Source organism: Sinocyclocheilus rhinocerous, unplaced genomic scaffold, assembly GCF_001515625.1.
Source record: "Sinocyclocheilus rhinocerous isolate Xijiao unplaced genomic scaffold, SAMN03320098_v1.1 scaffold56, whole genome shotgun sequence".
Lineage (NCBI taxonomy): Eukaryota > Metazoa > Chordata > Actinopteri > Cypriniformes > Cyprinidae > Sinocyclocheilus > Sinocyclocheilus rhinocerous.
The window spans coordinates 261,990-287,518 of NW_015649227.1; the positions used below are offsets into that span (position 1 = coordinate 261,990).

Here is a 25,529-nt window from a genome sequence, read left to right on the forward strand (position 1 = left end):
ACCGGAACTATCCGTTTTATAACAAGGTTTATAGTATCTCAACTGTACAAAGCACTGAAGAAAAGAGTGTCGTGATGGTCTATAATGATCTGTGCCTTCTGAGGCTATGACTATAAAGAGAGACTCACTAGGAATGGGTCTCAGTACGTCAGGGATGAGGATCTCCACGAGGGCCTGATACATCAGGTGATCACAGGTGTTCATCCACTTTAGCACTGCCTCGTTTCGGCAGAGCAGAATCAGTGTGGTCCGCGGCAGGCGGCCCTCGATCTCGCTCACACCACTGAATCAAAAATAATCATATTACTTGTTTAATCTAATAAACTTGATGAAGCACCAAAGAGGTAGGTAACGAGTAACACACCTGTTTTCTGTGATGGTGGCGCCCTCTACGGAGCTGGATGGAGAATAGCGCCAGAAAGTCTGCCACAAGTTCTCGATGAGATTGAACTGAAGGTTCACCACTACGTCCAAAATGGCCTACGTGTGAAAATGGTGACAACTAGGGGTGTGCGATATTGACAAAAAATAGTATCTCGATATTTTCTGCGAGATAATTAGACGATATTTTGCTGAGCGTGTTATTGTGCTTGTATCTTAAGGACTGCCGTGGACAGCTGACTCCTAAAGTTTTTAATATTCTTCATATTCTGTGTGGTGGTCAGTTCACACCGAGACAAATTAATCTTTCCAGTAAGTTTAAACTTGTTTTTTACTGAAATTCTTACATTTAATCAGTGAATTAGAATAATAAGACATTTCGGCTGTTACCGAGCAAATTAAATCAACACAGAAGCTGCGTCTGAAGAGGCATTTAGATGTGTTTACACACTGTTTAATGCAAGACATGAATGCATTTAACCTGCAGTTACAAATGCATAAATAATGTTTTGATATATTAAACATAAAACGTTGAATACTGATATTTGAAATTATTTAAATAATAAAAGATACTTTGAATGTGAAATTAAAACCGCCAGCAGGTGGCAGCAAGTCACTGTTAATAAGCGAGTCATTGCGATTGAACCGAATCATTTAAACGGTTGATTCATTCAGGAACGAAACGCCGTCATGTTGCTCAGAGACGCAAAACAGCGTTGTGGCTTTGTTTGGAATTATTTTTGTTGGCGAAATAACGCAAAAACAGGCAATATGGTGTCTAAAACGTAAGTCTCTTAATTTTATTCTAAATGCGTTTTAATAGACTGAATCATGCAGTGAAAGAACGCACTCTAAATGCGCAGATTTCACGTAATGTAGGGCTGTTTTGAATGGTTTTTGCAAAATACTTGATAATGACAAATCGCACATCGTTAAAACCACAGTTACGATATTATCGCAGACGATATATATCGCACACGCCTAGTGACAACGCCTTTAAACTTGAACTCAATAAGCTGAGAATTGGACCGTAACGATGTCCTAAACGACTGACCTCGCAGTGCTCTCTGTACAGCGTCTGAAGGGCTTTGACGTCTTCTGGTCCGACGCCTTCCACAGGCTCTCCGAGGTCAAGTTCGACGAACTCTGGCAGAGCTCTGGACCCGTCTAAATGGGGCATACGGGGGAAATTCAGTAAAGCTCTTCTGAAACATGAATGTGAGCTAATGGTCTCCAATGATTTACCCAGGAACTGCTGATGGTGCTGGCTTTGAGCGATGAACGTCTGCTCTGCAGCGTTGGGCGTGTGCTGCCCCCCACTGGAGAAGCTCTCCCCCGAAACGCCGTCCAACTTCGGTACTGGCTTGAATCTACAGAAGGGCGAACAAGAGATGAGCTCGGTTTCAAAACGAAATGAGAAATTGGCGGCAACACTTCATTTCCGTTTATGCATTTGGCAGACGCTTTTATCCAAAGTGACTTGCATTGCATTTAAGGTATACATTTGATCAGTTCATGCATTTCCTGGGAATTGCAAGCGCCATGCTCTTCTGTCATGTTTGTCTCTTTCGTGCGGTTTGACCGAGACGACAGTACCTCTGCTTCTGTTGGACGGGCTGCTGTCTCAATGCCATGTACTGCATGTCCTCCTGCAACCGGTTCAGAGGAGAGTCCGGCTTCACGCGAATCCCGTAATAGTGATATTTAGAGTTCCCTCTAAATTCAAGGTGAGAAAACGAGTCTGCTGTGACTCAATGCAGCTGTGGAGAGTACAGGACAGAACTGAGCATGTGTCAATGAGAGGAGAGGTGCGGAGTTGCTGATTTTACCGGGTGCCCAAGCGGCGGGTGCGCAGCCCCATGAAGATGGAGCGGATGAGCTTCCCGAAAGACGCAGCGTTGACAGGGTCCAGTTTCTGCTCCTGACAGTGGCGCAGGTAGTGATTGTAGAGGGTGGAGCGCGGCAGACTCACGCCCTCTGCTGTCTCGTAATTATCCAGGAGCCATTGTAGCTGTGGAGAACAGCTAAATTCGTCAGCTAGATTCTCAAAGTTCACGTTTCTTTAAAACCCTCTGGGCCTCTTCGTTTGGGAGTCACACTTGGCTCCTTTGCGGTCTCAAAACAACTTTTTTTTTTTCAGGAAAATCAAATCTAATACATTTTTGTTCAATAATATTTTTTGATTCTTATTTATGATTTTGAGGGAATTTTATGATACTATGCAATATTTATACCATTTTAATGAGCTATTTTTTCCATTATAAAAAAAAATTAAATTATTTCATTTCTGTATTATTTTTTTAATAAATACAACATTTCACATTAAAATAGAGTGAAGGCATTTAAAATCCATTTTTTGAAGTGAGAATTGTGCCAATTGGAGCAGTTAAAAAATAAAAACGTGTGTAATGTTGCGTAAAATCCTGCATAGCTCCCTATATCAATATATACAGAGGCTTTTGGATTCCCGTTGTTTTTTTAGACATAATTTCTTCATTTAATCAGGTTTTGCATTTAGATATATATTTAGACATTCTAAAAGACTACGTTTTGTCAAGGTTTAGATATTTTTGGTTAGATAAGTATCAGGTTCTGTGTGTGTGTGTGTCTATTTTGCACTCTTGATATTTTAGAGTGTCACCGTTTGATTGCTGCACACTTTTTTTTCTGCACAGTGGCTGATTTGTAGTTTGTACCACCAAAAGATTCGCTGAGTTTTCATATTTTTTGTTTTGTTTTTCACATTCATTTCCTATGTTGGTCCGCGAAGGAGCCAAGTGTGACTTTTTTGACCCTTTTAACATAACCGAATCATGTCCATGATTTTTTTTTGTGTGTTCACATATCTAATGCAACAAAAGTCACCAAGTGTCATCTCATTCCGATGAAGCTACGATTTTTTAAATTTCAAAACATACAATTTTTCGGTCAAAAATGACCGAAGAGGCCCAGAGGGTTAAAACAAAATTGCATCTTGTGTTCTATGGAAGAAAGAAAGTCAGGTTTGGAATGACTGAGCGTCAGTTAATATTACAAATGCTAAAAGTTCATACATGGAAGAACAATAAAAATAACGTTTACAATAAAATAACACTTGCATAACCTAAAAAATACAGTGCCATTTAGAAAGTCCACACTGGTAATCTGGAAATAAACACAATTTCAGAACTTTTTTTCAAATGTAACGAAATGTTCCGAATTGATCATGTGACTCTTCTGAATGGCACAGTACAGGAAAGAGAGAAAGCGAGAGAAACAGAAGCAGATCGTGCAAAGCAAAGCTGTGCATGGTCGTCATGGTTACAACTTACATGGCTGTTGAGCAGCGAACTTCTCTGACTGGACAAACCTTCAGACTTTTGGAGCGTCTCAATCGCCATTTCAATCTGATAGACCAAAGAGCAAAAGAATAAAGGAGAACAAAAACAAAAAGGGGGGGAAATAAATCAAATGAAGGCTGTAGCGACAAAGAGCTGTACTGACACCAGAGATGAGCAGCAGAAATAAACCCGACTAAAGCATCCCAGCCACCAAAACCACACACTACAGCCCAGCACCGCAGATATAATAATGCTCAAGCTTTTGTAAACTTTCATTCAGAACTGAGCAAAGCGTTTATGAACACCCCACCATAATAGGTCCGGAATCGTCTAAGAAAGCTTTCCACGAGCAACATTACATTGACATTGAGACCAATTAGTCCAAAATTAAAGGTAATTCACCGCTGGCTTTTAATAAAAAATGGCTTCTACATGACTATAGAAAAATGAGTGCGGGGTTTCCTTTTGCCAAAAAGGTAGGAAAACCACATCACCCATAATGCACTACTAGACTTGATCCAACTATCTCTGAATGGGGATACAGAAATGCAGAAGTATGATCTGTAGTTTTCACAAAAGGATGCATTTTATGTCTTTGTTTACATATAGTACTGACCGTGCAAAAACTAAAAGCTGGCGGAGAATCAAAAGGTTACCCTTTAATGATGCTCGACATTGACACATTGACCCTTTATTTAACATCTAATTTTAAAGTAAATCTGTGCCAAAACCTAATGAGCTGCCTACATAGGGAATATTTTAAGATCTCACATAAGTGCACCTGACATAAAGGCTTCTCTAAAAGGTAGGCATGTTTATCAGTTTTACTGCCTTGTTTTGCATTTGCACTGCATGTGTTTATTTATATCAGTAAATAGTCCAATCGAACTAAAAATGAAAAATGGTATGTAGTATTTGTGCATGCGGTTCTTTTAGGACATTGCTATCCAACGTCTTTTTAATGTAAGAGTGGGTTGCTACCATTTGCAGCTTCCAGTGTTAGTCACTTCTAGTTATTTTTGTCAAATAAAAACAGTATGTTATGCTGCTTGATGTTGCAAACTGATATTTGTTATCATATTATTTTCACTTATTATCATAATCATAAACGCACTGGTTTGTAGTGCACTTTGTTATTCCTCTAATTATTTAATAACAGTAGCTAAACAATCGTAAGCTCTGCACATTCACAGAAAATAGTGTACTTCTGCATTGCAAAACCCAATTTTGGAATCTTTATTTTTTAAGAGCATAGCATAGTAGTAGAAAGCTCACAACATTTTGGAACAGACCCATTATCATGAAATATGTTGATTTACTTTAATAGGTAACAGCTTATATGTGTCCCTGGAGCACAAAAGCAGTCTCAGCTTTCAGATAGATGTATAAATCTCAATTTTGAAAAATTTACATTTTTCCAGGAGTTTTGTGCTCCAGGGTCACATATAATTGTACAAATTGACAATTCATTTTAATTAATAAATTAGATTTAAGTATTTGATTTTGAAGTGTGTTTTAGGCTCTCAATAGATGGCTCTCATTAAAAATGACCCAGAGGAAAATATTAGCCCTTAATTTCTAAAAATCGGTTTTTGGCTTTAATCATTCCAAGCACTTAGAGTAAGTTCAGTATGTTTTTGAACACTGAAACACTGTGAATGACGTGTGCGTCTGTGATTGGAGCTCACCGTGGCGGGGGAGGCTCTAGTGGCCTGAGCCGCGCTGTGAGGGGCGGAGCCATCCATGGAGTTTCCTCCAATCAGATACGCTCCTGAGCTGCTGATGATCTGGCCTCCTGACAGCCCCATGGCCAGAACGCCGTTCCCGTTGTTGGCCATGCTGTGAGTGCTCACCTGAGCCGAGCTGCCCTGCGTATCAAAGTAGTTCCCGCCGCTGTTCTGGTTGTACAGCTGCGGCTCGGAGTATGAATACGCCCGTCTGCCGACAAAACAAGAACGCTTGAGACACGGCTGCTAGCTGTTTTTTCACTCAAATGATTTCTGACATTATCAGCGCACATGCTTTTCTTTAATTGACTTGAGAAACATAAGTCGTGTCTTGATGGGTTGGCATCCTTTCAGCTTCAGGTGAGAGTGCTGTTTCCATGGATACACAAATCACCAAAGCATAACTATTTTATAGAGACCATTGCTTCTGATTGCCTTTCTGATATGTGCTTTCTCCTCATCTGATGACATTTTATTTATAATAGCCAATTTAAAAGATCTTAGCCTCTTGCTGAGTGAATTTCTAAATATGAGTGATCCAAATGTTGCCGAGAGAGAAAGCAGATGGGAGAGTTTGAGGTGACCTGCGCTGAGGGTGAATGTATGGAAGTGTTTATCTTCTGTAAAAAGCATACAATCCCAGAGTGCTCTTGTCCCTCTTACGCCGGGCACTCATTGATACTTGTGGTCATTTCCAGGTGACTGAACACAATTCTCACACTGATGCTTGAGTCGATCAGAGGCAGCATGTTTCAGTGACAGGACAGAGCTGGAGTGCACTAAATCAGGTTTTTGCTACTAAACACAATCACGCGACTTTGTCACAATCATGTAACCCTTGTTCGGTTTCATCTACGACAGTATGAGGGACTAATTCTGATGCACTTGTCAGCATGTGCGCTTAATACAAAGCCACGGTTTTGAGATGCATCTTAAAAATCACATCAGAGAGCATGTATGTATTCACGCCTCATAAAAACACTCACATGGTTCCGTTGGTGTAAACGGCGTTGTTTTCCTCCTGAACGTACTGCACCTGTGCTTGATACACATGCTGGACCTGTTGAACAGTCTGCGCCTGAAACACACGACACAATTACACCGACAATATGGACCTAAACCTATATCACGATATTTTCCGGTATTTATTGCGATAATATCAATGACGATATAAATATAGTACAATTCACCACAGTTTTTGGCTATAAGTGATCGCTGCATGCAGTGAGAGCATCAGACACACAAACACTGACCTAAAAGTAAAACTTACCCATCATCAAATAGGCTCCTAAAATACAACAATTACATAAAAGAATAAAACTTTAGGTCTACTTGACGTTGGTGTATTTGTCTCCTCGTGCATCTTCAGACTTTGTGCTTGTGTTTGAGATGGTGGAACAAATTGGAAGTGTTTATATAATAATAATTATTATATTTTAAAGAAAACGGCAGGGTGGCCTGTTAACATGCAGGGGGCCTATAACTATTATAAATCATTAGAAAGGTTTAAGGTTTTATTATAAAACATTAAATTATTATGATAAAAATCTGTGACAGTAATTTCTTAATTCAGGAAATCTCATGCATCCACTGAGACACACACAAAAAAAAAAACATGTACTTTTCTCTACACTTGAGAAAAACGTATGGATTTGCATATGTTTACTTCAAATTTCTTTAGAGGGAAGTATTTTTTCCTATCTTTACCCAAAATAGGGTGTTATGAGTATTATTGAGTACACGCATGTCATGTAATGTCTGTTTCATTCATACAGAAGTAATAGAACTCACGACGCTCCAGGAAATCCCTTATATGGACAAAAGTGTCCAGCTATCGCTGTTACTGAATTAAAAGAAGATAGAAACGCTTGAACCGATTAATTATTATTTCTGCCTCATTCTGTCATATGAAACCACGTCAGATCACAAAAAGAAGTTATTTCAAACACTCGGCTGATGTTATGAAGTGAATTTGGAGTAAAAACGAGGCTTTATCGTGGGAAGACTAATTCTTATCGCAGGGAGAAATTCTACCGGTATGTCGCACATCCCTACTCCCATCTCCATAAAGACTGGAGAATAAGTGGTTTCAGTAGCAGCTTTGCAAGCTGATGGTAAAGCAAACAACAGTATGTTAGTTTTACCATGCTTTCACCGAGATTCAAACAGAAAGTGAATTTGGAGTAAAAACGAGGCTTTATCGTTATTATCGTGGGAAGACTAATTATTATCGCAGGGAGAAATTCTACCGGTATGTCGCACATCCCTACTCCCATCTCCATAAAGACTGGAGAATAAGTGGTTTCAGTAGCAGCTTTGCAAGCTGATGGTAAAGCAAACAACAGTATGTTAGTTTTACCATGCTTTCACCGAGATTCAAACAGAAAAACGCATATAGTATATAGGGTTCTCAGAAGCTGAAGTCATCATGGTTGGTTAAACTTCTGTAATGGTAAATGGAAAGTACAACAAATAAAATTTGTGTATTTAAAATGTTCATAACTGGAAACGTCTTTAAAGTCTGTAAAAAGGATCCATAAACTCTCAAAAGAATTACTGACTGATTTTTCTTTTATAAATACAATTTAGGCAAAACTTTTCTGACTTTTTAAAAATTAAAATACAGTTTTTAAATTGAAAAAAAAAAAACCTCTAAGATGCAGTAAGTGAGTCATTCATTAGACTGATTTAAACATATGAGTTTGAATCCACAGTAGCATTTCTTTGACTACAAAAGTGGAAAAAAAAATATCAAGAGATTAAGTTGGTCAAAAGAAAAATGTCAAATTTTCAGTTCGTATTAGAAACACCCACACTATTTAATGCCAAAGTAATAAAACACAAACTATAGTGTTATGAATGCACATAAAATATTAAAAAAAGGAAAATATAACCAGATTTAAAATGTTCATAACTGGAAACGTCTTTAAAGTCTGTAAAAAGGATCCATAAACTCTCAAAAGAATTACTGACTGATTTTTCTTTTATAAATACAATTTAGGCAAAACTTTTCTGACTTTTTAAAAATTAAAATACAGTTTTTAAATTGAAAAAAAAAAAACCTCTAAGATGCAGTAAGTGAGTCATTCATTAGACTGATTTAAACATATGAGTTTGATTCTTTTCGACTGATTCATTACAAGCACGGCTCATTCATTCGTGAACTGGATTACACTTGTCTCATATGTTTGTTGTTGTTTCCTGCTAACAAATACAATAGAGATGTGGAATAGTTCACCCAAAAATGACAATTTGCTGAAAATGATCCACAATATTATGGAGAGAGGACACTTATTTTAGCCAGAAGCAACGTATTGATGGATGTGTTTCAGCTTTTGTCTTCTCCAGATGTTAACTGATGGACTGGAGTGCTGTGGATTACTTGTGGATTATTGTGATGTTTTTATCAGCTCTCATTCTGACGGCACCCATTCACTGCAGAGCATCCATTGCTGAGACACTGATGCAATGCTACATTTCTCCAAATCTGATGAAGAAACAAACTCATCCTGATCTCGGATGATCCTGAGGATGAGCACATTTTCAGCAGATTAAAATTTTTGGGTGAACTATAACACCATGTCCTAACTACATGCGACGTGACGCCGCGACACGCGTCTAAGGGTATTTTCCATGTTAATCTGAGTTTTTGTCATAACCAGCCGCAACGGCGACACGCGGCAATTCTATTTTAGAAACGTTTTCTATGATGTCCTGAGGATGAGCACATTTTCAGCAGATTTAAATTTTTGGGTGAACTATAACACCATGTCCTAACTACATGCGACGTGACGCCGCGACACGCGTCTAAGGGTATTTTCCATGTTAATCTGAGTTTTTGTCATAACCAGCCGCAACGGCGACACGCGGCTATTCTATTTTAGAAACGTTTTCTATTTTTCCTCGACGTCGCGGCTGGAACAACACCACAGAGTATGGCAATGGTAATCTCAGGTACTGTTTATGTGCTTAAAGGGATAGTTCACCCAAAAATGAAAACTCTGTTATTAATTACTCCCCCTCATGTTGTTCCAAACCCGTAAGACCATCGTTTATCTTCATAGACAGCGACGGATCTACCATGTTCAAGAAGGTAGTAAGGACATCGTTAAAATAGTCCATGTGACATCAGTGGTTCAACCACAATGTTATGAAGCTACGAGAATACTTTTTGTGCGCAAAGAAAACAAAAATAACGACTTTATTCAACAATTTCTTCTCTTGCGTGTCAGTCTCCGACGCACTACAAGAAATTGTTGAATAAAGTCATTATTTTTGTGATTCCACTGATGTCACATGGACTATTTTATAGATGACCTCATTGGCTTTCTGGTCCTTGAACGTTTCACTCGTGTTGCTGTCAATGCAGGGTCGAAGTTGCGAATTTAACTCATGCGTAAAACTGGAATATCGCATAAAACATTTGCAAACAAGCATCGTTTCCATCCAACAAATCAAAGAGAACAAAATCGTCACTTCCTGATAAACTGGCTCTATAAATCACTAAGATAAGTAGGAGAATATAATAATTTTCATATATAATAAATTACTTGCGGCTCAGAGCGAGCAGACGAAACACAATGAATGCGGTCATTGCTTTCGGAGGTGGATGCTAAGACTGTGTCGTGTAAGACATTTCTGGGAGGCAATTATACAGAAATACTTTGATGACAGACTTTGCTAAAGTCAAAAACCACAACCGAGCGTAAAAACTTTTTTGCAAATTAAGGTATTTTTATTCGAAATTTGCCGTTTCCATCACTCGTTTCTCATGCGGTACTTCAAAATGCGCATTAAAATAAGGTGATGGAAACATAGCTATATTCGCATCGTGACTGGTGTGGACAGACGAACTGCTTGTTGCTAGAATCGTATCGCATTGCGTTTGGTTAGGACACGTTGTGATGGTTTTTAGACACACATGGGCTCACCTGTTGCTGGACTGGCACCTGAGACGCCACCTGCTGGGCACTGACTGCAGACGGCACAGGCACGCTGGTCTGGAGGGGCACGTTGGACGTGGAGTCCGCGCCTGGCTCTGGGGTCTGCATGGCGCCTTGGAGACACAAAATCACCATCACTGACAAACGCTGTGCCTAATTAAACACTTCAATCACTAGTAATAGTGATGCTCATCTTGCAAACGCTACTAATAAGCCTCATCATACTAACACTTAAAAAAAACCGGAGAATTCTTAACTAAACGGAATTAAAGATAATGTTCACACTTCCTGTCCTCTGCAGGGTGCTTGCATAGACACACAGCGGTGATGTGGACGGGATCTGTGTGTCAATGAGTGGAGATCGCTGCCTGTACCCAAAGCAATAAATGCAGTTAATATTTAATCGTCTCGGCTGGCTTCTCTCCGCTCACGCTTTAAACCGATGAGATCTCAACAGCAACAGCTCGCTGCTAACGTTCCTCCTGAATTCAGTATTGCTGAAATCATTAATGTAAGAAAACATGTACGTCAGAATGGTTCGCATTGGTTTTTCTTGCTCCCGCTGCATGCAAGCCGTAATGCGGCATGTAAACAAGCCGTGTTTGAGCAGCGGCGCTCGACCGTACACGCAGCCCAAGGCTTCTCAGCTGCAAAAGTTTCCATGATCAGGTCTCTCCAGGTTAATTACCCTCGTGCCTCCTGACAGCCGAGCATCTCTCCCCAGAGGCTCCCTGCCACCTCCTCTTCCTCTGTTCCTCATTTACCTGAAGGGTGCAGGTGGTGTTGTGTTCAGTTCACCTCCCCCTCAGCCCTAAACGTCTGATTACCCAGCATTCCTGCCTCACACATAATCACGGCCATTTCCAATGCACACGCTAATGATTCAACAGGCTTCATCCAGAACCCGCTTAAACTATTCAGAGATAGCATTCTAGCATTAACATTTATGCCAGACAGTGTGGATCGACATCAGTTCTGTTTATTGGCACCGCTTTTAAAACATCTTATGGCTCCAAACTAGATGACTGTGTCTTAATTGGATTTTTTCATTTTTACACCAAAATCCTACATTAAACAGACTTACATTCTAATTAAAATCCAATTTAAACTCTTCTTGGTAAACGCTACAAATATGTCCTCCGAAATGCTACAACAGATGTGGATTTGTAGTGTAAACACACATAAAACCCTCATCCTGTTTATAAATATGCTAACAAATCAGACACATATTGAATGCATTGTGACAAATGACAATCGCTAGTTTATTACTTTCTGGTGTCCTTAATCTCTATAACATCAGATTCAAGGAAAGAAAATATGGTAAATGCAAATTATACAATCCATTTGTGCACTTAAGTGATGTCCGGTCAAACTCTATGCTATTTCAGCACACATTCATCTGTTTCTTGGACACTTGATAAATTAGATGCAGAAACAGAAGTTTATGGCTTATAAAACACGGACGGGTTGTGTGACATGCCCTCATCTTAGCCTAAAAATCACAAACAAAACTACACAAGGTGAAGGAAAATCCAGCCCTGACTACATTAAATACAGATTCACTCGCAACAAGGATTAACAGCTATGCATTTTGCACAGCAAATTACTGACTGCGAAGAGAAAAAAAATCACTTTTAAAGACATTTAGAAATCAAATACTCAAACTATGTGCCAGTGTGGAAAAAATAAGACCATGTTAATAATTTAGTTTACCGTGTATGCAGTTCATGGAAATAATACATTCCATTGTTTGATTTTTATATATACTTTTGATTTTTTTTGGTAAATAACCAATTGATAAATAATTGTGGCACTTGATGTCCAATGTCTTGAAGCACTGCTCTATATTGTCTTAAGTAACCCCACCTGCTCCCTGTGGCCGTGCATAAACAGGCACCTGTCTGATCCCTCTTCCACCCCCCCGCCCCAGCTGCCTTCACCTCCGCCGTGCATAAACAGGCACCTGTCTGATCCCTCTTACACCCCCCCCCACCCCAGCTGACTTCACCTCCTCTCATTCATCCGCTCCCCTGTGGGCCACTTAAACCCAGAGCTCCACTGAGCAACTGCAGCCTCAAAAGCCGAAGGGTAACAAAGGCCCAAGAGGAGGGCAACACTTGCTGTCTCTCTACCCCCACGGCCCTGAATCTGCCCCGGCATGGAGTGAGGGGTCAAATGCGCTTTTGGGACGCCATACATAACATTGGCCAGTAAAGTTTGAGTCTCATTTGGAATCATTAAATTGTACATGCATATACACTCTTAAAACCAAAGGTTACAACAGGGTTTTTGCAACAGTGCCACAGAAAGAACCATTTTTGGTTCCCCAAAGAACCATTCCAGTTCGTTTTTCAACTCTAAAGAACCTTTTGCGGAATGGAAAGATTCCATGGTTCTTCATTGCACCTTCAATGCCATTAAACAACCTTTATTTTTAAGTGCACTGGCTATCTCAAGACATTGGAATCAGTCATTAAAAAAATAAAAACACTACACTTAAAAATAAAGGTTCTTTTTGGCATTGACGGTTCCATGAAGAACCTTTAACATCCATTGACCAACAAGTTCTTTGTAGTGGAAGAAGGTTCTTTAGATTAATAAAGATTATAAAAATGGTTCTTTTAAGAACTGTTCACTGAAAAGGAAACCAAAAATGGTTCTTTTATTGCATCGCGACAAAACCCCCCTTTTGGAACCTTTCTTTTTTAAGAGCGTGGCCAAAAAAACCAATCCACCGCGCCAATTGAGCTTGAACCGAAAATGACCAGAATACAGTAACAATCAATAAAACAAAGACATCTGACGTGATTTCAGTAGCTGATGTATATTTAGCATTGCCAGGGGTGGTTTAGATTAAAAACACTAAAATAAAGAGTCTTGATTAATGTTAATTAAAAAAAAAAACTATTGTAGATGCTCTGAAACATTTTTTCCGAGCAGCATCCGCCCACACGCTCGTGAGCTATGAAGCTCAAAGGGTTTAGCTTGAAATGAAATGGATATGAATTATTTACTCAATCAGTATCTCTTAAAGAGATTGGAAAGGCAACTGGATACTGCAGACAGGTGGCACGGCCCCATTTCAACTCTACACCTGACTGTAGATAAGTGGTAACGTGAGCTGATAACTAGCGCTTTCTGACATCTTGTCCTCTCGGTTTGGCCATTAACGGACTAGCGGGCGGGGGCGGGGGGGAACGTCAGAAAATAAACCTAAAACACTGGACCTGAGAGAAACACCTGGAATAACATGATCAGCTTCATTAGATTGCTTTCCGAGAAAAAAATACTCTGAAAATTAATTGAAGCTCCTTTTACGTACGTCACTATTAATTTCCACAATATCAAAGGTTGCATTTCTATCGGGTCGTCAGTGAAGCAGGATGGATGGAGTGATATCCCATGCTGCCCCTCTCCACTGACCACATGTCAGGTCTTCTCCGGCATCTCATGGCACACACCTGTTCCTCAGCCTATAATGAAGACAACAGGGGAAGCGAGACACTACTTCATCTCACAGAGGACCCTGATGCAACTCTAGGAAACCCTCTGCAATTTGTTTAGACGATGTGACTTGCGCAGCGAACCTGGAATACGTGAGGATCGCTTGCATTTCTGCATCCATCGTCAGCCGCTGCGCCAAGAGACCACAAGCACATGTTGCTAAAACTGACATGCTCTTTCAGCGGCTACAGACTAATGGGAACTGCCAAGCAGAAGTTTAGTTGGTGCATCTTAAGACTGTGTCAGTGGCAGTCTATACGTTTGTTTCTGTCGTCAAAAAAGACTTGAGAAGCTCATCCATAGATCATCACTCTTTGCAAATGTCAGGAAGCCTAACCTTTAAAGCTGCACTGAAACTGCGATTTGGACCTTCAGCACGTTGGTCCCCATTGAAGTCCATTATATGGAGAAAAAATATTCCTCAAAAACCTTCATTTCTTTGCGACTGAAGACAGAAAGACATGAACATCTTGGATGACATGCGGCTGAGTAAAACATCAAGAGATTTTTATTCTGGAAGTGAACTAATCCTTTAAATTATGACGATAATATAAAAAAGTCCGGACCAACTGAGCAATTTTGACAGCATTCATTCACAATATGATTAGGGACGCATCTTCAATCCCATGAGCTTCCCTGCATTTCCTCATTTAGCATAAAGCCATGCAACCAGACAAACTACAAATTATAATATCAAAAGCAGCTGCTGGTGATGGTTTGATTCAACAAGTGAAGTAGACACTAATTAGTCAATGAATGTGATTCTGAGCTTATGTGCAAATAACCAGTGTGATCTCTATCTAGACAGAGATACTCACTACTTGACAGCTGCCCAAAAATGAGGTCCAGATAGCCAGCCCACGAGTTTTTGTTCACGGATGCCTCTGGTGCCCTATGTAGGCAGCACACTAGGTTTTGAGACACAGCCACAGAGGCTGAGGGCCAATAGCTTAGCAAGAGTAACTCCTGCTATAAACCTAAAACACTGGACCTGAGAGAAACACCTGGAATAACATGATCAGCTTCATTAGATTGCTTTCCGAGAAAAAAATACTCTGAAAATTAATTGAAGCTCCTTTTACGAAAATCACTATTAATTTCCACAATATCAAAGGTTGCATTTCTATCGGGTCGTCAGTGAAGCAGGATGGATGGAGTGATATCCCATGCTGCCCCTCTCCACTGACCACATGTCAGGTCTTCTCCGGCATCTCATGGCACACACCTGTTCCTCAGCCTATAATGAAGACAACAGGGGAAGCGCGAGACACTTTCATCTCCACGCTCTTTCAGCGGCTACAGACTAATGGGAACTGCCAAGCAGAAGTTTAGTTGGTGCATCTTAAGACTGTGTCAGTGGCAGTCTATACGTTTGTTTCTGTCGTCAAAAAAGACTTGAGAAGCTCATCCATAGATCATCACTCTTTGCAAATGTCAGGAAGCCTATCCTTTAAAGCTGCACTGAAACTGTGATTTGGACCTTCAGCACGTTGGTCCCCATTGAAGTCCATTATATGGAGAAAAAATATTCCTCAAAAACCTTCATTTCTTTGCGACTGAAGACAGAAAGACATGAACATCTTGGATGACATGCGGCTGAGTAAAACATCAGGAGATTTTTATTCTGGAAGTGAACTAATCCTTTAAATTATGACGATAATATAAAAAAGTCCGGACCAACTGAGCAATTTTGACAGCATTCATCAGCAATATGATTAGGGACGCATCTTCAATCCCATGAGCTTCCCTGCATTTCCTCATTTAGCATAAAGCCATGCAACCAGACAAACTACAAATTATAATATCAAAAGCAGCTGCTGGCAGCCGCTGCGCCAAGAGACCACAAGCACATGTTGCTAAAACTGACATGCTCTTTCAGCGGCTACAGACTAATGGGAACTGCCAAGCAGAAGTTTAGTTGGTGCATCTTAAGACTGTGTCAGTGGCAGTCTATACGTTTGTTTCTGTCGTCAAAAAAGACTTGAGAAGCTCATCCATAGATCATCACTCTTTGCAAATGTCAGGAAGCCTAACCTTTAAAGCTGCACTGAAACTGCGATTTGGACCTTCAGCACGTTGGTCCCCATTGAAGTCCATTATATGGAGAAAAAATATTCCTCAAAAACCTTCATTTCTTTGCGACTGAAGACAGAAAGACATGAACATCTTGGATGACATGCGGCTGAGTAAAACATCAGGAGATTTTTATTCTGGAAGTGAACTAATCCTTTAAATTATGACGATAATATAAAAATGTCCGGACCAACGGAGCAATTTTGACAGCATTCATCAGCAATATGATTAGGGACGCATCTTCAATCCCATGAGCTTCCCTGCATTTCCTCATTTAGCATAAAGCCATGCAACCAGACAAACTACAAATTATAATATCAAAAGCAGCTGCTGGTGATTGTTTGATTCAACAAGTGACATAGACACTAATTAGTCAATGAATGTGATTCTGAGCTTATGTGCAAATAACCAGTGTGATCTCTATCTAGACAGAGATACTCACTACTTGACAGCTGCCCAAAAATGAGGTCCAGATAGCCAGCCCACGAGTTTTTGTTCACGGATGCCTCTGGTGCCCTATGTAGGCAGCACACTAGGTTTTGAGACACGGCCACAGAGGCTGAGGGCCAATAGCTTAGCAAGAGTAACTCCTGCTTTATAACAATAGAAGACAGATAGATAATCTACATGTGCGGCATTATATCACACAGAAGCACACTTAAAATCCTCCAGCAGCATTTATCAGCCGAAAACAAATACATAAACACTTCGGTGAAGAGAAAATTCGTTCCGTTTCATTACAAATGAGAATGAGGCTAATGATAATGCAACACCGAGCTATTGAAATGACTCAAATATGCATGTTTAATACAACTAAAGCGCGTTTAACGACTAGAAACATGAAAATACATACAAAACGTTGTGATTTTGAACGCAAACTAATAAACAATCGCTTCAATCGTTCTCACGATGCTAACGCTAGCCGCTTAGCAACACCTGCTTCGTGAGAAAACGATGCGGCGCTTCGATAAAACACCATTTTCATCGCGTTTTCTCCGTTTTGGTCTCACAAACGCTATTCGTAAACACTATTCAGACCGCGACAGATGTCGTTTGCTCTTTAGGTTTAATGAGTGAAAGCAGATGGGAAGAGAAACATCTGGCCGCGCCGCATCGATAGAAGCAGAATGAAGCATCGGAGAAAGAAGCAGCGTCTCAAAGCTAGCAGATCGACACCGATAAAACCTCCACAACACACAAGCCCTTTATATTTACTCTGATCATCACATAGAAACGGAAAGCCACGAGCATTATGCAGCGGTTAAACACTGAGCGCATTTATAAGCGAGCGGTTAATATTGAAATATTCACCTGGACTAGTGTGAGGATGAGGATGAGGATGGTAGGAAGGTGGTGGTAAGGATGGAGCGGAGAGGAGGAGGGTGTTGTTGTTATTGTTGGTGGGTTACAGTCGCCAGGACTACGGTGACTATGGCGCTGCAGCTCAGGGCAACGGTTGCTATAAAGCTCGCCGCGCAAACGAACTTGACGCTGCGGAGTGAGGCGGAGCCTACGGCGGTGAGCATATAAAGCTCAGCGCGCAACCAAACCTGACGTTGTGTGAAAAGGGCGGGGCCACTGACGGCTGCGCTAGAACTCCGTTCAACCGACCTGGAAAGAGGGCGGAGTCATTGTATTAAATGTAATCTGGATGACGTAATCAGATTCCAAAAATTAAGTACTTGTAATTAGATTAAATTACATAAAAAAAAAAAAACCTCGTAATCAGACTACAGTTACTTTTTTTTCGTATTAAATGTAATCTGGATGACGTAATCAGATTCCAAAAAGTAAGTACTTGTAATTAGATTAAATTACATAAAAAAAAAAAAACCTCGTAATCAGACTACAGTTACTTTTTTTATTGATTTACATGATTGCGTATTATTCACACAATAGCAATAAATTATTCATAATTTACTGATTCTCCCCAATTCCTCCACATTCAGAGTGTTGTGGACATTCACACAAAGACAAAAAAACAAAAACAAAAGTTCCAAAAAGACCAGTCACTAGTCAGGTGGCTATTATTACGCACAACATTGAGAGGCCACACAGCATTTGACCACTGGACTTACAAAAATCATTTACATTTTAAGAAGTGTTTTCTTAGCATCAACTACTAATCAATTTTTATTTGAATTATCACTCAGAAGGTTATTTAACCATGTGTTACTGTGTCTTTGGAAGGCTTTTTTTCTTTCAAACACATTAAAATGCACAAATTCACGTTATTTCTTATTTACATGTAATGCAGGGATTCCCAAACGTTTTTGTCAGCCGAATCTCTTTCACAGAATATGTTTATTTGAATCCTCCCCTGAGATTTTAAGGTAATAATTTAATAAGTTACGCATTTGCATGTTCACAGTTCTGTGGCGTTGGTTAATAGTCACATGACATGCAGGTAAACAACTATCAATTTTTTAGTAAGTGCTTTATTTTTTTATTGTTGTAATTTTAAAATATATTAATTTTAATTTTAGATTTTTATGTTTTAATTAAATATGAGCTTTTCTTTAAACTCACGACCCCCCTGGAATTCCTTCACAAACTCCAGTTTAGGAAACCTTTACGTAATGTTTAATGCACTTCATTATGTTATTAACAACGAATGTAATATATGTTCTTTTTCTCTGCATTGTTATATCAGTATGGTACAAGATTATCCTATTTAAATCAATACGAGAAACAAGTTAGGTCAAAAGTAATCAAAAAGTAATCCGATTATATGACCTAAAATGTGTATTGTAATGGATCACGTTACTAACTACAATTTTTGTCATGTAATTTGGAAGCAGTAACGGATTACAATTTTCAAGTAATCTACCCAGCTGTGTGTATTAATGTGTTTTGTGGTTTATGTGTCTTTATTTGCCTAATCAAGTACAATTATTAACATTTCCTGCGTTATCATAAAATCTGATACTACTAACGCAAGTGTGTATTGTAAAAGAAGTAATATTGTGGGCTGTTCACACACTGTATGTAATGCACCAATAGGAGGCGCCCGTCACCTTGTGGGCGGGGCTTTCCAAAGCAGCTCTGGTTGAGATGAAAGAGAAAGGCGGGACTAAAGCGCCAAACCACTTTCTCTTGTAATTAAGTGTTGAATTCTGACCACATCTGCTGAATAAACAGAACCAGATGAGTATATTTAAAAACTCCAATTGGTACTCTTAATTACTTTTTAAAACAGATGTTTTTTTTGTGGCAACTACTTTCAAACATGTATATTTTCAAAAAAATTTTAACAGATAGATTGCTCTAGATTAGATCATAACAGAGTATTAAAGAAAAAGCAATAAATTGTATTAATGTGATTTTTTTTTTTTTTTTTTAGTCAACATTCTGGTCTGTGTTATGAAGGAATTTATTCAAAAATAAAATACTCTACTGCTGTCAATGATCAGCAATTAAAAGGTGTTCACACAAACTGGACGAGGATATGTAAACCTTAAAGGCAATTCATGTTCATAGATGATTTTAAGTCGGTAAAACATTACAAACATATCCTTTATGTATAAATATTTACATCAATATGGCTATAATCTGTGATAAGTGCATTATTTTTGCTTATTCATTAACTATTTACTGTACATATAGTGGCCCCCCAAAAATATTTGTATACTTAAAATATCAAAGCATGTCATTTATTGTAAAGAAAGATGCACAAACACTCTTTTTAAAGGAATGGTTCACCCAAAAATCTGCCATGCCTTCTATGATGTGGATGAGTTTGTTTCTTCATCAGGTTTGTAGAAACGTAGCATTGCATCAGTGTCTCACTGCAAGTGAATGGGTGCCGTCAGAATGAGAGCTGATAAAAACATCACAATAATCCACAAGTAATCCACAGCACTCCAGTCCATCAGTTAACATCTGGAGAAGACAAAAGACACTGATGCAATGCTACATTTCTACAAACCTGATGAAGAAACAAACTCATCCACATCTCAGATGGCACATTTTCAGCAAATATTCATTTTTGGGTGAACGATTCCTATAAGCTAAACATTTGGCAAAATTAAAAAGATCTGTCAGCGTTTGAGGTGCACAGATACAAACACTTGCTTCAATATTTTATCCAACGAAGGCTTAATGTGGCTTAAACGTCCAAATACTTCAGGGCATCTGTGCTTATACAGTGTATAAAAAATCCATTAGGAGTCCATGAGGAAAGTCCTTCCAAAATACTACCGCAATGATTTAAACAACCCAAGTGAGTTGACAAAAGCTGCTCAGGTTGATGAGATCCACTGTTGGGAAATATGTGTTCACCCTTCAGTAAAGACACATGAGATCCGGCTCGGGCTTCTCTCCACGCTACGGATGTGAAGATAATTGTCCTCCGGCACCGAAGGCACCTGCTCTCCCAGAAACTCTTCCGGTCCGGTTTGGCAGTCGAACACTGCTGTCACAAACACACAGAACCATAAGCATGCTAGTTTCTGCAACGCACACCAGGCTGATTTATAGTATCTGTCTGTGTTTTTACCAGCGATGCCTGACAGAGTTGTGTGCAGCAGGTCTGAGGAGCCCAGATTGTCCTCAAACATGGGCATCTGCATCATGGAACAGGGAGTAATGTGCGGTGGGTCACCGTATGAGAACACGGTCTGGGCATCAGCAGAGAAACCTGACGGTGTTAATGCAAAAAAATAAACAACAACATTATGCCATTTGATTATTCACAACACCAAATGACATTATAATCTGCTGTAATCCAACTACTGCGTCCTTCATTTATTAGATTCCAGGCTTGAACGATGTCTCCTCAGGGCGACATTTGAGCTTGGGAGAACTTTATACAATCTGTATGATGAGATTAGACGTGCATCTATTTTTGACTTCGCCTGACAGACTGCAATCTGTTGCTCTAAGAGTGGAAGGATCAGTTTGTGAATCATTCAGTGCTGATCAGTTTGTTCTCCGCTTACAGTCACGTCTTAAATATGCATTTGGCATCTGCTTACTGCATATGTGGCTTGTATGTAAATGTCCTTATGTGTAGTGTTGGATGCCACACACATGTGCTGCCTATTAGTGTTGCTAGGGGGGTGTTATCTGGTTGCTAGGATGGCTGCTAGGTTTTCTTTTGCTGCACAATTAATCTAAATAAAAACCAAAATCACAGTATGGCTTAGTGCGATTATAACACAACGTGAAATGTGACAAGTTCCATTAATATTGTTATTTTACATTTGTAATCTACAATGAAATCGGTCAGGAAAATTTAGCTTTCTGTCTTTCTCTATAATATTTTATATTATACTATATATATATATTATACTATATATATTTTAAATTGCGCTTTTTATCAGGAAAAAAAAAAGTGCATGTTGCCGTTGTAAACAGGTTGCTTTACAAAGTTTGTAAAAAGTTCACTTTAATGCAAATATCAGTCAACAAAAGTTTGATGGTTTAACATTTGAAAATAAAGCCATTGAGACATCCATAAAAATTTATATTGTAACTTTACAGCTGTAATGCAAAATTAATTTTAGTATAATTAATAATAATAATATTTTTCTTAAATATTTAATTATTTTACAGTAAAATATTACAATAGCATTTTTTTCACTGTAATATTGTAGTGGTACAATAGTAATATTTCCTATTTAGTTTTTAAATAATTTTACTATTTTTATTTAATAGTTATAATACTATTACTGCTAAAAAATACTATTTATTATTAATATTTTATCACCATATTTATATAGAATCACAATTTTGGCCAGTATCTTTTTTTTTAAAGGGGTCATATGATGCTTTTTTAAAGATCATTATTTTGTGTATATTGCAATTTATTAATTTTTTTCTTACCAAATCGTGCAGCTGTAGTGTTCTGGTACGCTGCTGTAGTTTTTGTAAACTGGTTGTGGAAACTTTATTTTTAGGGATATTTTCCATACTTTAATTTACAACATCGTCATACCTTTTGCATGAAATAGATTAGATAAGGATATAAAGGAAAACGGGGACGTACTGTCAGGGTGGGATGTCCTGGGATGGCTGGGGTATCTGGGTAGTTTGTGAGTGTTTTGGCCCAGTGTGTGGTGAGATGACAGGAGCGCTGAAGGGCCCGGGGACACCTGATGTGATACAGGAACCCTGAGCCTGAGAAATGAGATGCTTTTACAATAATAAATCATATTTATATTAAATCTAGGCAGTGGGTTAATGCATTTTTACAGTACAGTAGTTCAGTCAAAAATGAAAATTGTCATCGTTTACTCCTTATATGTTGTTCCAGACGTTTTCCTATAATTAAAGTGTTTATTCAGTAGTATATCCTAACCCTACTGTTATGATTACTATCATGTTACGGTGTACAGAAGACAATAGTGTCATTATTCAGTTCAGTTCAAGTTTGTTCACATCTGATCAGTGCAGATATTAATATTGAATATTAAGTGTCTTTTAAACCCCAACTAAGCAAGCCAAAGGCGACAGCAGCAAGAAACCCAAACTCCATCAGGTGACAGAAATGGAAAAAAAAAAACTTGAGAGAAACCAGGCTTAGTTGCTGAAGTAGGCTCAATGAAAGAACACGGTGTGATTTATGATACTAGACTACATCTCAAGTCAGATTTGTGAACTGATAATATTTTTGCATGCAGCTCAGAAATAACAGCATGAATGTTTCATTTGAACAAGTATGGGTTGACAACGAGTGATGAAATGCATTTTTAAATTTTATTTTATAATGTTTGCACCTGAGGTGCACTTATAATCTCAGTATGTTTTTTTGTTTTGTTTTTTGTTTTTCATCAAAAACGGTCATAATTTAGATATACGTAAATAGTAATTTTCCTGAATTTAGTCTCTTTTTGAGATGGGTTAGACTTCAAATGAAACTCCCACTGCTATGATTGGCTAACATCTTTGCATATGAAATGAGCATTTACATGTGGAATTCTCCGGAAACTTTTACTGTTTTTACTATAACAGCCGCCAAGATGAACTATTGATTCATTTGGAGCTTGAGTCTGTACTGTAGTGATTCATTTGGAGCTTGAATCTGTACTGTAGTGATTCATTTGGAGCCCAAGGCTGCACTGTAGGGATTCATTTGGAGCCCGAGTCTGTGTGGTAGTGATTCAATTGGAGCCCGAGTCTGTGCGGTAGTGATTCATTTGGAGCCCGAGTCTGTGCAGTAGTGATTCATTTGGAGCCCGAGTCTGTGCAGTAGTGATTTTTTGGAGACCGAGTCTGCGCTGTAGTGATTCGTTTGGAGCTCGAGTCTGTGCAGTAGTGATTCATTTGGAGACCGAGTCTGCGCTGTAGTGATTCATTTGGAGCTCGAGTCTGTGCAGTAGTGATTCATTTGGAGCCCCGAGTCTGTGCAGTAGTGATTCATTTGGAGCTCGAGTCTGCGCTGTAGTGATTCATTTGGAGCTCAAGTCTGCGCTGTAGTGATTCATTTGGAGCTCGAGTCTGTGCAGTAGTGATTCATTTGGAGCCCCGAGTCTGTGCATAGTGATTCATTTGGAGCCAGAGTCTGTGCTGTAGTGATTCATTTGGAGCCAGAGTCTGTGCAGTAGTGATTCAATTAGAGCTTGAGTCTGCGCAGCTTACTCTGAAATAACAGCATGAATGTTCAACTGAACATTTCATGTGATGTTTTCCACTGAATAAGTATGGGTTTAAAACGAATAATTTTGCCTGAATTGTACCTGTTAAGTTCAAGCATATTGATTCATGATTTTCAGATGTTTGATTTAGTTTCCAGTGAGATCAATGACACTCTTTCAGGGCTCCATTTCTAACAGGCGTCCAAAGCAGCATTGTGTTTATTCCTGGATGTAAAAAGTGCATCAGAACAGTGGCACAGGAACAGACGAGCTGCTTTTAACAGAGAATCTGGGGTAAGAGGTACATTTCACAACTGATTAAGCACAAAGCGAGGTAATTACGCTGATCCCATTGCCTGGGTATTTCTCGCATTTTATGATTCTCTTATTGAGTTCCTGGTGCTCTCTGGTCGGTGGCTATAGCGTCGGCTAACGCGGGACCAATGAGGCAGAGCAGGTCTCGATCTCACAAGCCGATTGTCTTCCTTGGATCCCGTGGCGTATGGCGTGCCCACCGCCGGCGCGGGGACAATCGCGAGCAGCGAGAAGCCATGCGCATCTGGTTCCAGAAAGGCAGAAAAGGTTCCTCTCTGTGCCTTTGTAGCGGAGGAATGCGCCTCCAAAAATATAAACCTCTTCCCAAACGCTCTTGCCACCGCAGATGTGTAAAACACACAAAAGCACAGTGGAGCCTTTCACCAGAGAAAAGCCTGCTTTATTTCAATCAGATTATTGCAACTACGAGCTCGCAGCCATAAAGCCATGACAACCAGGAACGCATTTGTCGCAGATCAGAGAGAAAGAAAAGACGCTTTTGAATCAGTCATAGCGATTCACTCCGCCAAGGGAAACTCCAAATGAATGTCAACTAGACAGTGATTCAGTTTGTGGCAACTTACTCGATTGAGGTTCGACCAAAAACATACGGCATTCAGCGGCCCAGCGCGGATTATTAGACTCGATTCATCAAGCTTGAAAGGAGCGTCACAGACACTGGTGCATAGAAGTGATGCCAGCTTGGTGTCGAGGCTAACCTGTCTTTCAGCACTCTGATCTTTGAGTGAATACAAATGTACCTTCATTTTCTCCAGTCATAGATGCATGAACGGCCGTCTTTTCTCCTTTTTCATGTCTTTCAGACGTTGAGTGAACTAGCTCACAAGTTTGAGCCCAGCAGGGACGTTACAGAGGAAAGAGGCTGCTGTGATTCTCAGGGCGGCGAAACTCTCACACGCACTCATTTGTCATAACGACAGCGAGGAAATCGAATATCGTTATTGTTTCCTTCAATGTGAGCAGACAATTAATCAATCAGTGAATTAAATTAGTAAAATCCAGATCTCTGATATGTTTTTGTGAACATGTCACTTGACAAAGTTGGCATGACCAGGACTATTAAAGCTCGGCTTGATTTCAAAGTCATCATGAAATCATAATTCATGTTGCTTATTGTGAATGATCCATCAATGCATGTTATTCTAAAGGAGAAACAAAAATTTGTTACTTTAAAATAAATTTTAACTAAAATTAAATCTAAAAAAATCAATCAAAAATGTAAACTTATTTTATTTCAACTAGTTGCCAAGGCAACATTTCTCATTTTAGTTTAAAGCACTAAAATAACTAAAGCTAAATAAACTAAAACTAAATACTATATAGACAAAAAGCACAAATAAAAATAACAAAAAACACAACAAAACTACTAAAACTTTACAATTAAAGTGAAAACAGAAAATCTAAAAATAAAGTCTAATTCAAAATATTAACTAAAAAAAAAAATCAATCAATGATACTAAATCTTATACAATATGTAATATAAGTCTCTGGTGTCCCCAGAATGTGTCTGTGAAGTTTCAGCTCAAAATACCCCACAGATCATTTATTATATCATTCTGAAAATGCCTATTTTGAGTGGAAGCAGCAACACGCTGTTTTTCGGGCCTGGCTCTTTAAATGCAAATGAGCTGCTGCTCCCCGCCCCCTTTTCCAGAATAGAGCTGCGCC

At 39.2% G+C, this 25,529-nt stretch overlaps 2 protein-coding genes across 4 annotated transcripts in view; both read right to left on the reverse strand.

Annotated features, from left to right (window-relative positions):
* The window catches only part of LOC107710408 (transcription factor RFX3), a 24,201-nt gene extending 6,773 nt beyond the window's left edge, over nucleotides 1-17,428 (reverse strand). Inside the window, exons 1-11 of one of the 3 annotated variants that reach the window (XM_016515175.1) lie at nucleotides 17,260-17,428; nucleotides 10,360-10,484; nucleotides 6,415-6,506; nucleotides 5,390-5,639; nucleotides 3,693-3,767; nucleotides 2,211-2,392; nucleotides 1,978-2,097; nucleotides 1,627-1,751; nucleotides 1,436-1,548; nucleotides 365-480; nucleotides 129-283 (exon numbers count right to left, since the gene is read on the reverse strand). In XM_016515175.1, coding sequence (XP_016370661.1) covers nucleotides 129-283; nucleotides 365-480; nucleotides 1,436-1,548; nucleotides 1,627-1,751; nucleotides 1,978-2,097; nucleotides 2,211-2,392; nucleotides 3,693-3,767; nucleotides 5,390-5,639; nucleotides 6,415-6,506; nucleotides 10,360-10,479 — 1,348 coding nt within the window. In that variant the 5' untranslated portion in view covers nucleotides 10,480-10,484; nucleotides 17,260-17,428. Of the gene's footprint in view, nucleotides 1-128; nucleotides 284-364; nucleotides 481-1,435; nucleotides 1,549-1,626; nucleotides 1,752-1,977; nucleotides 2,098-2,210; nucleotides 2,393-3,692; nucleotides 3,768-5,389; nucleotides 5,640-6,414; nucleotides 6,507-10,359; nucleotides 10,485-16,801; nucleotides 16,922-17,259 lie in introns of those variants that run through there. The other 2 variants (XM_016515176.1, XM_016515177.1) reach the window with 2 other exon arrangements.
* Nucleotides 17,429-20,542: 3,114 nt separating this feature from the next.
* LOC107710401 (zinc finger protein GLIS3-like) overlaps nucleotides 20,543-25,529 on the reverse strand; it is a gene marked incomplete at its 3' end in the record, with an annotated part of 36,582 nt that continues 31,595 nt past the window's right edge. The window contains exons 9-10 of the mRNA XM_016515166.1: nucleotides 21,938-22,043; nucleotides 20,543-20,587 (exon numbers count right to left, since the gene is read on the reverse strand). Of these exons, the coding sequence (XP_016370652.1) occupies nucleotides 20,543-20,587; nucleotides 21,938-22,043 (151 nt within the window). The remainder of the gene's footprint in view (nucleotides 20,588-21,937; nucleotides 22,044-25,529) is intronic.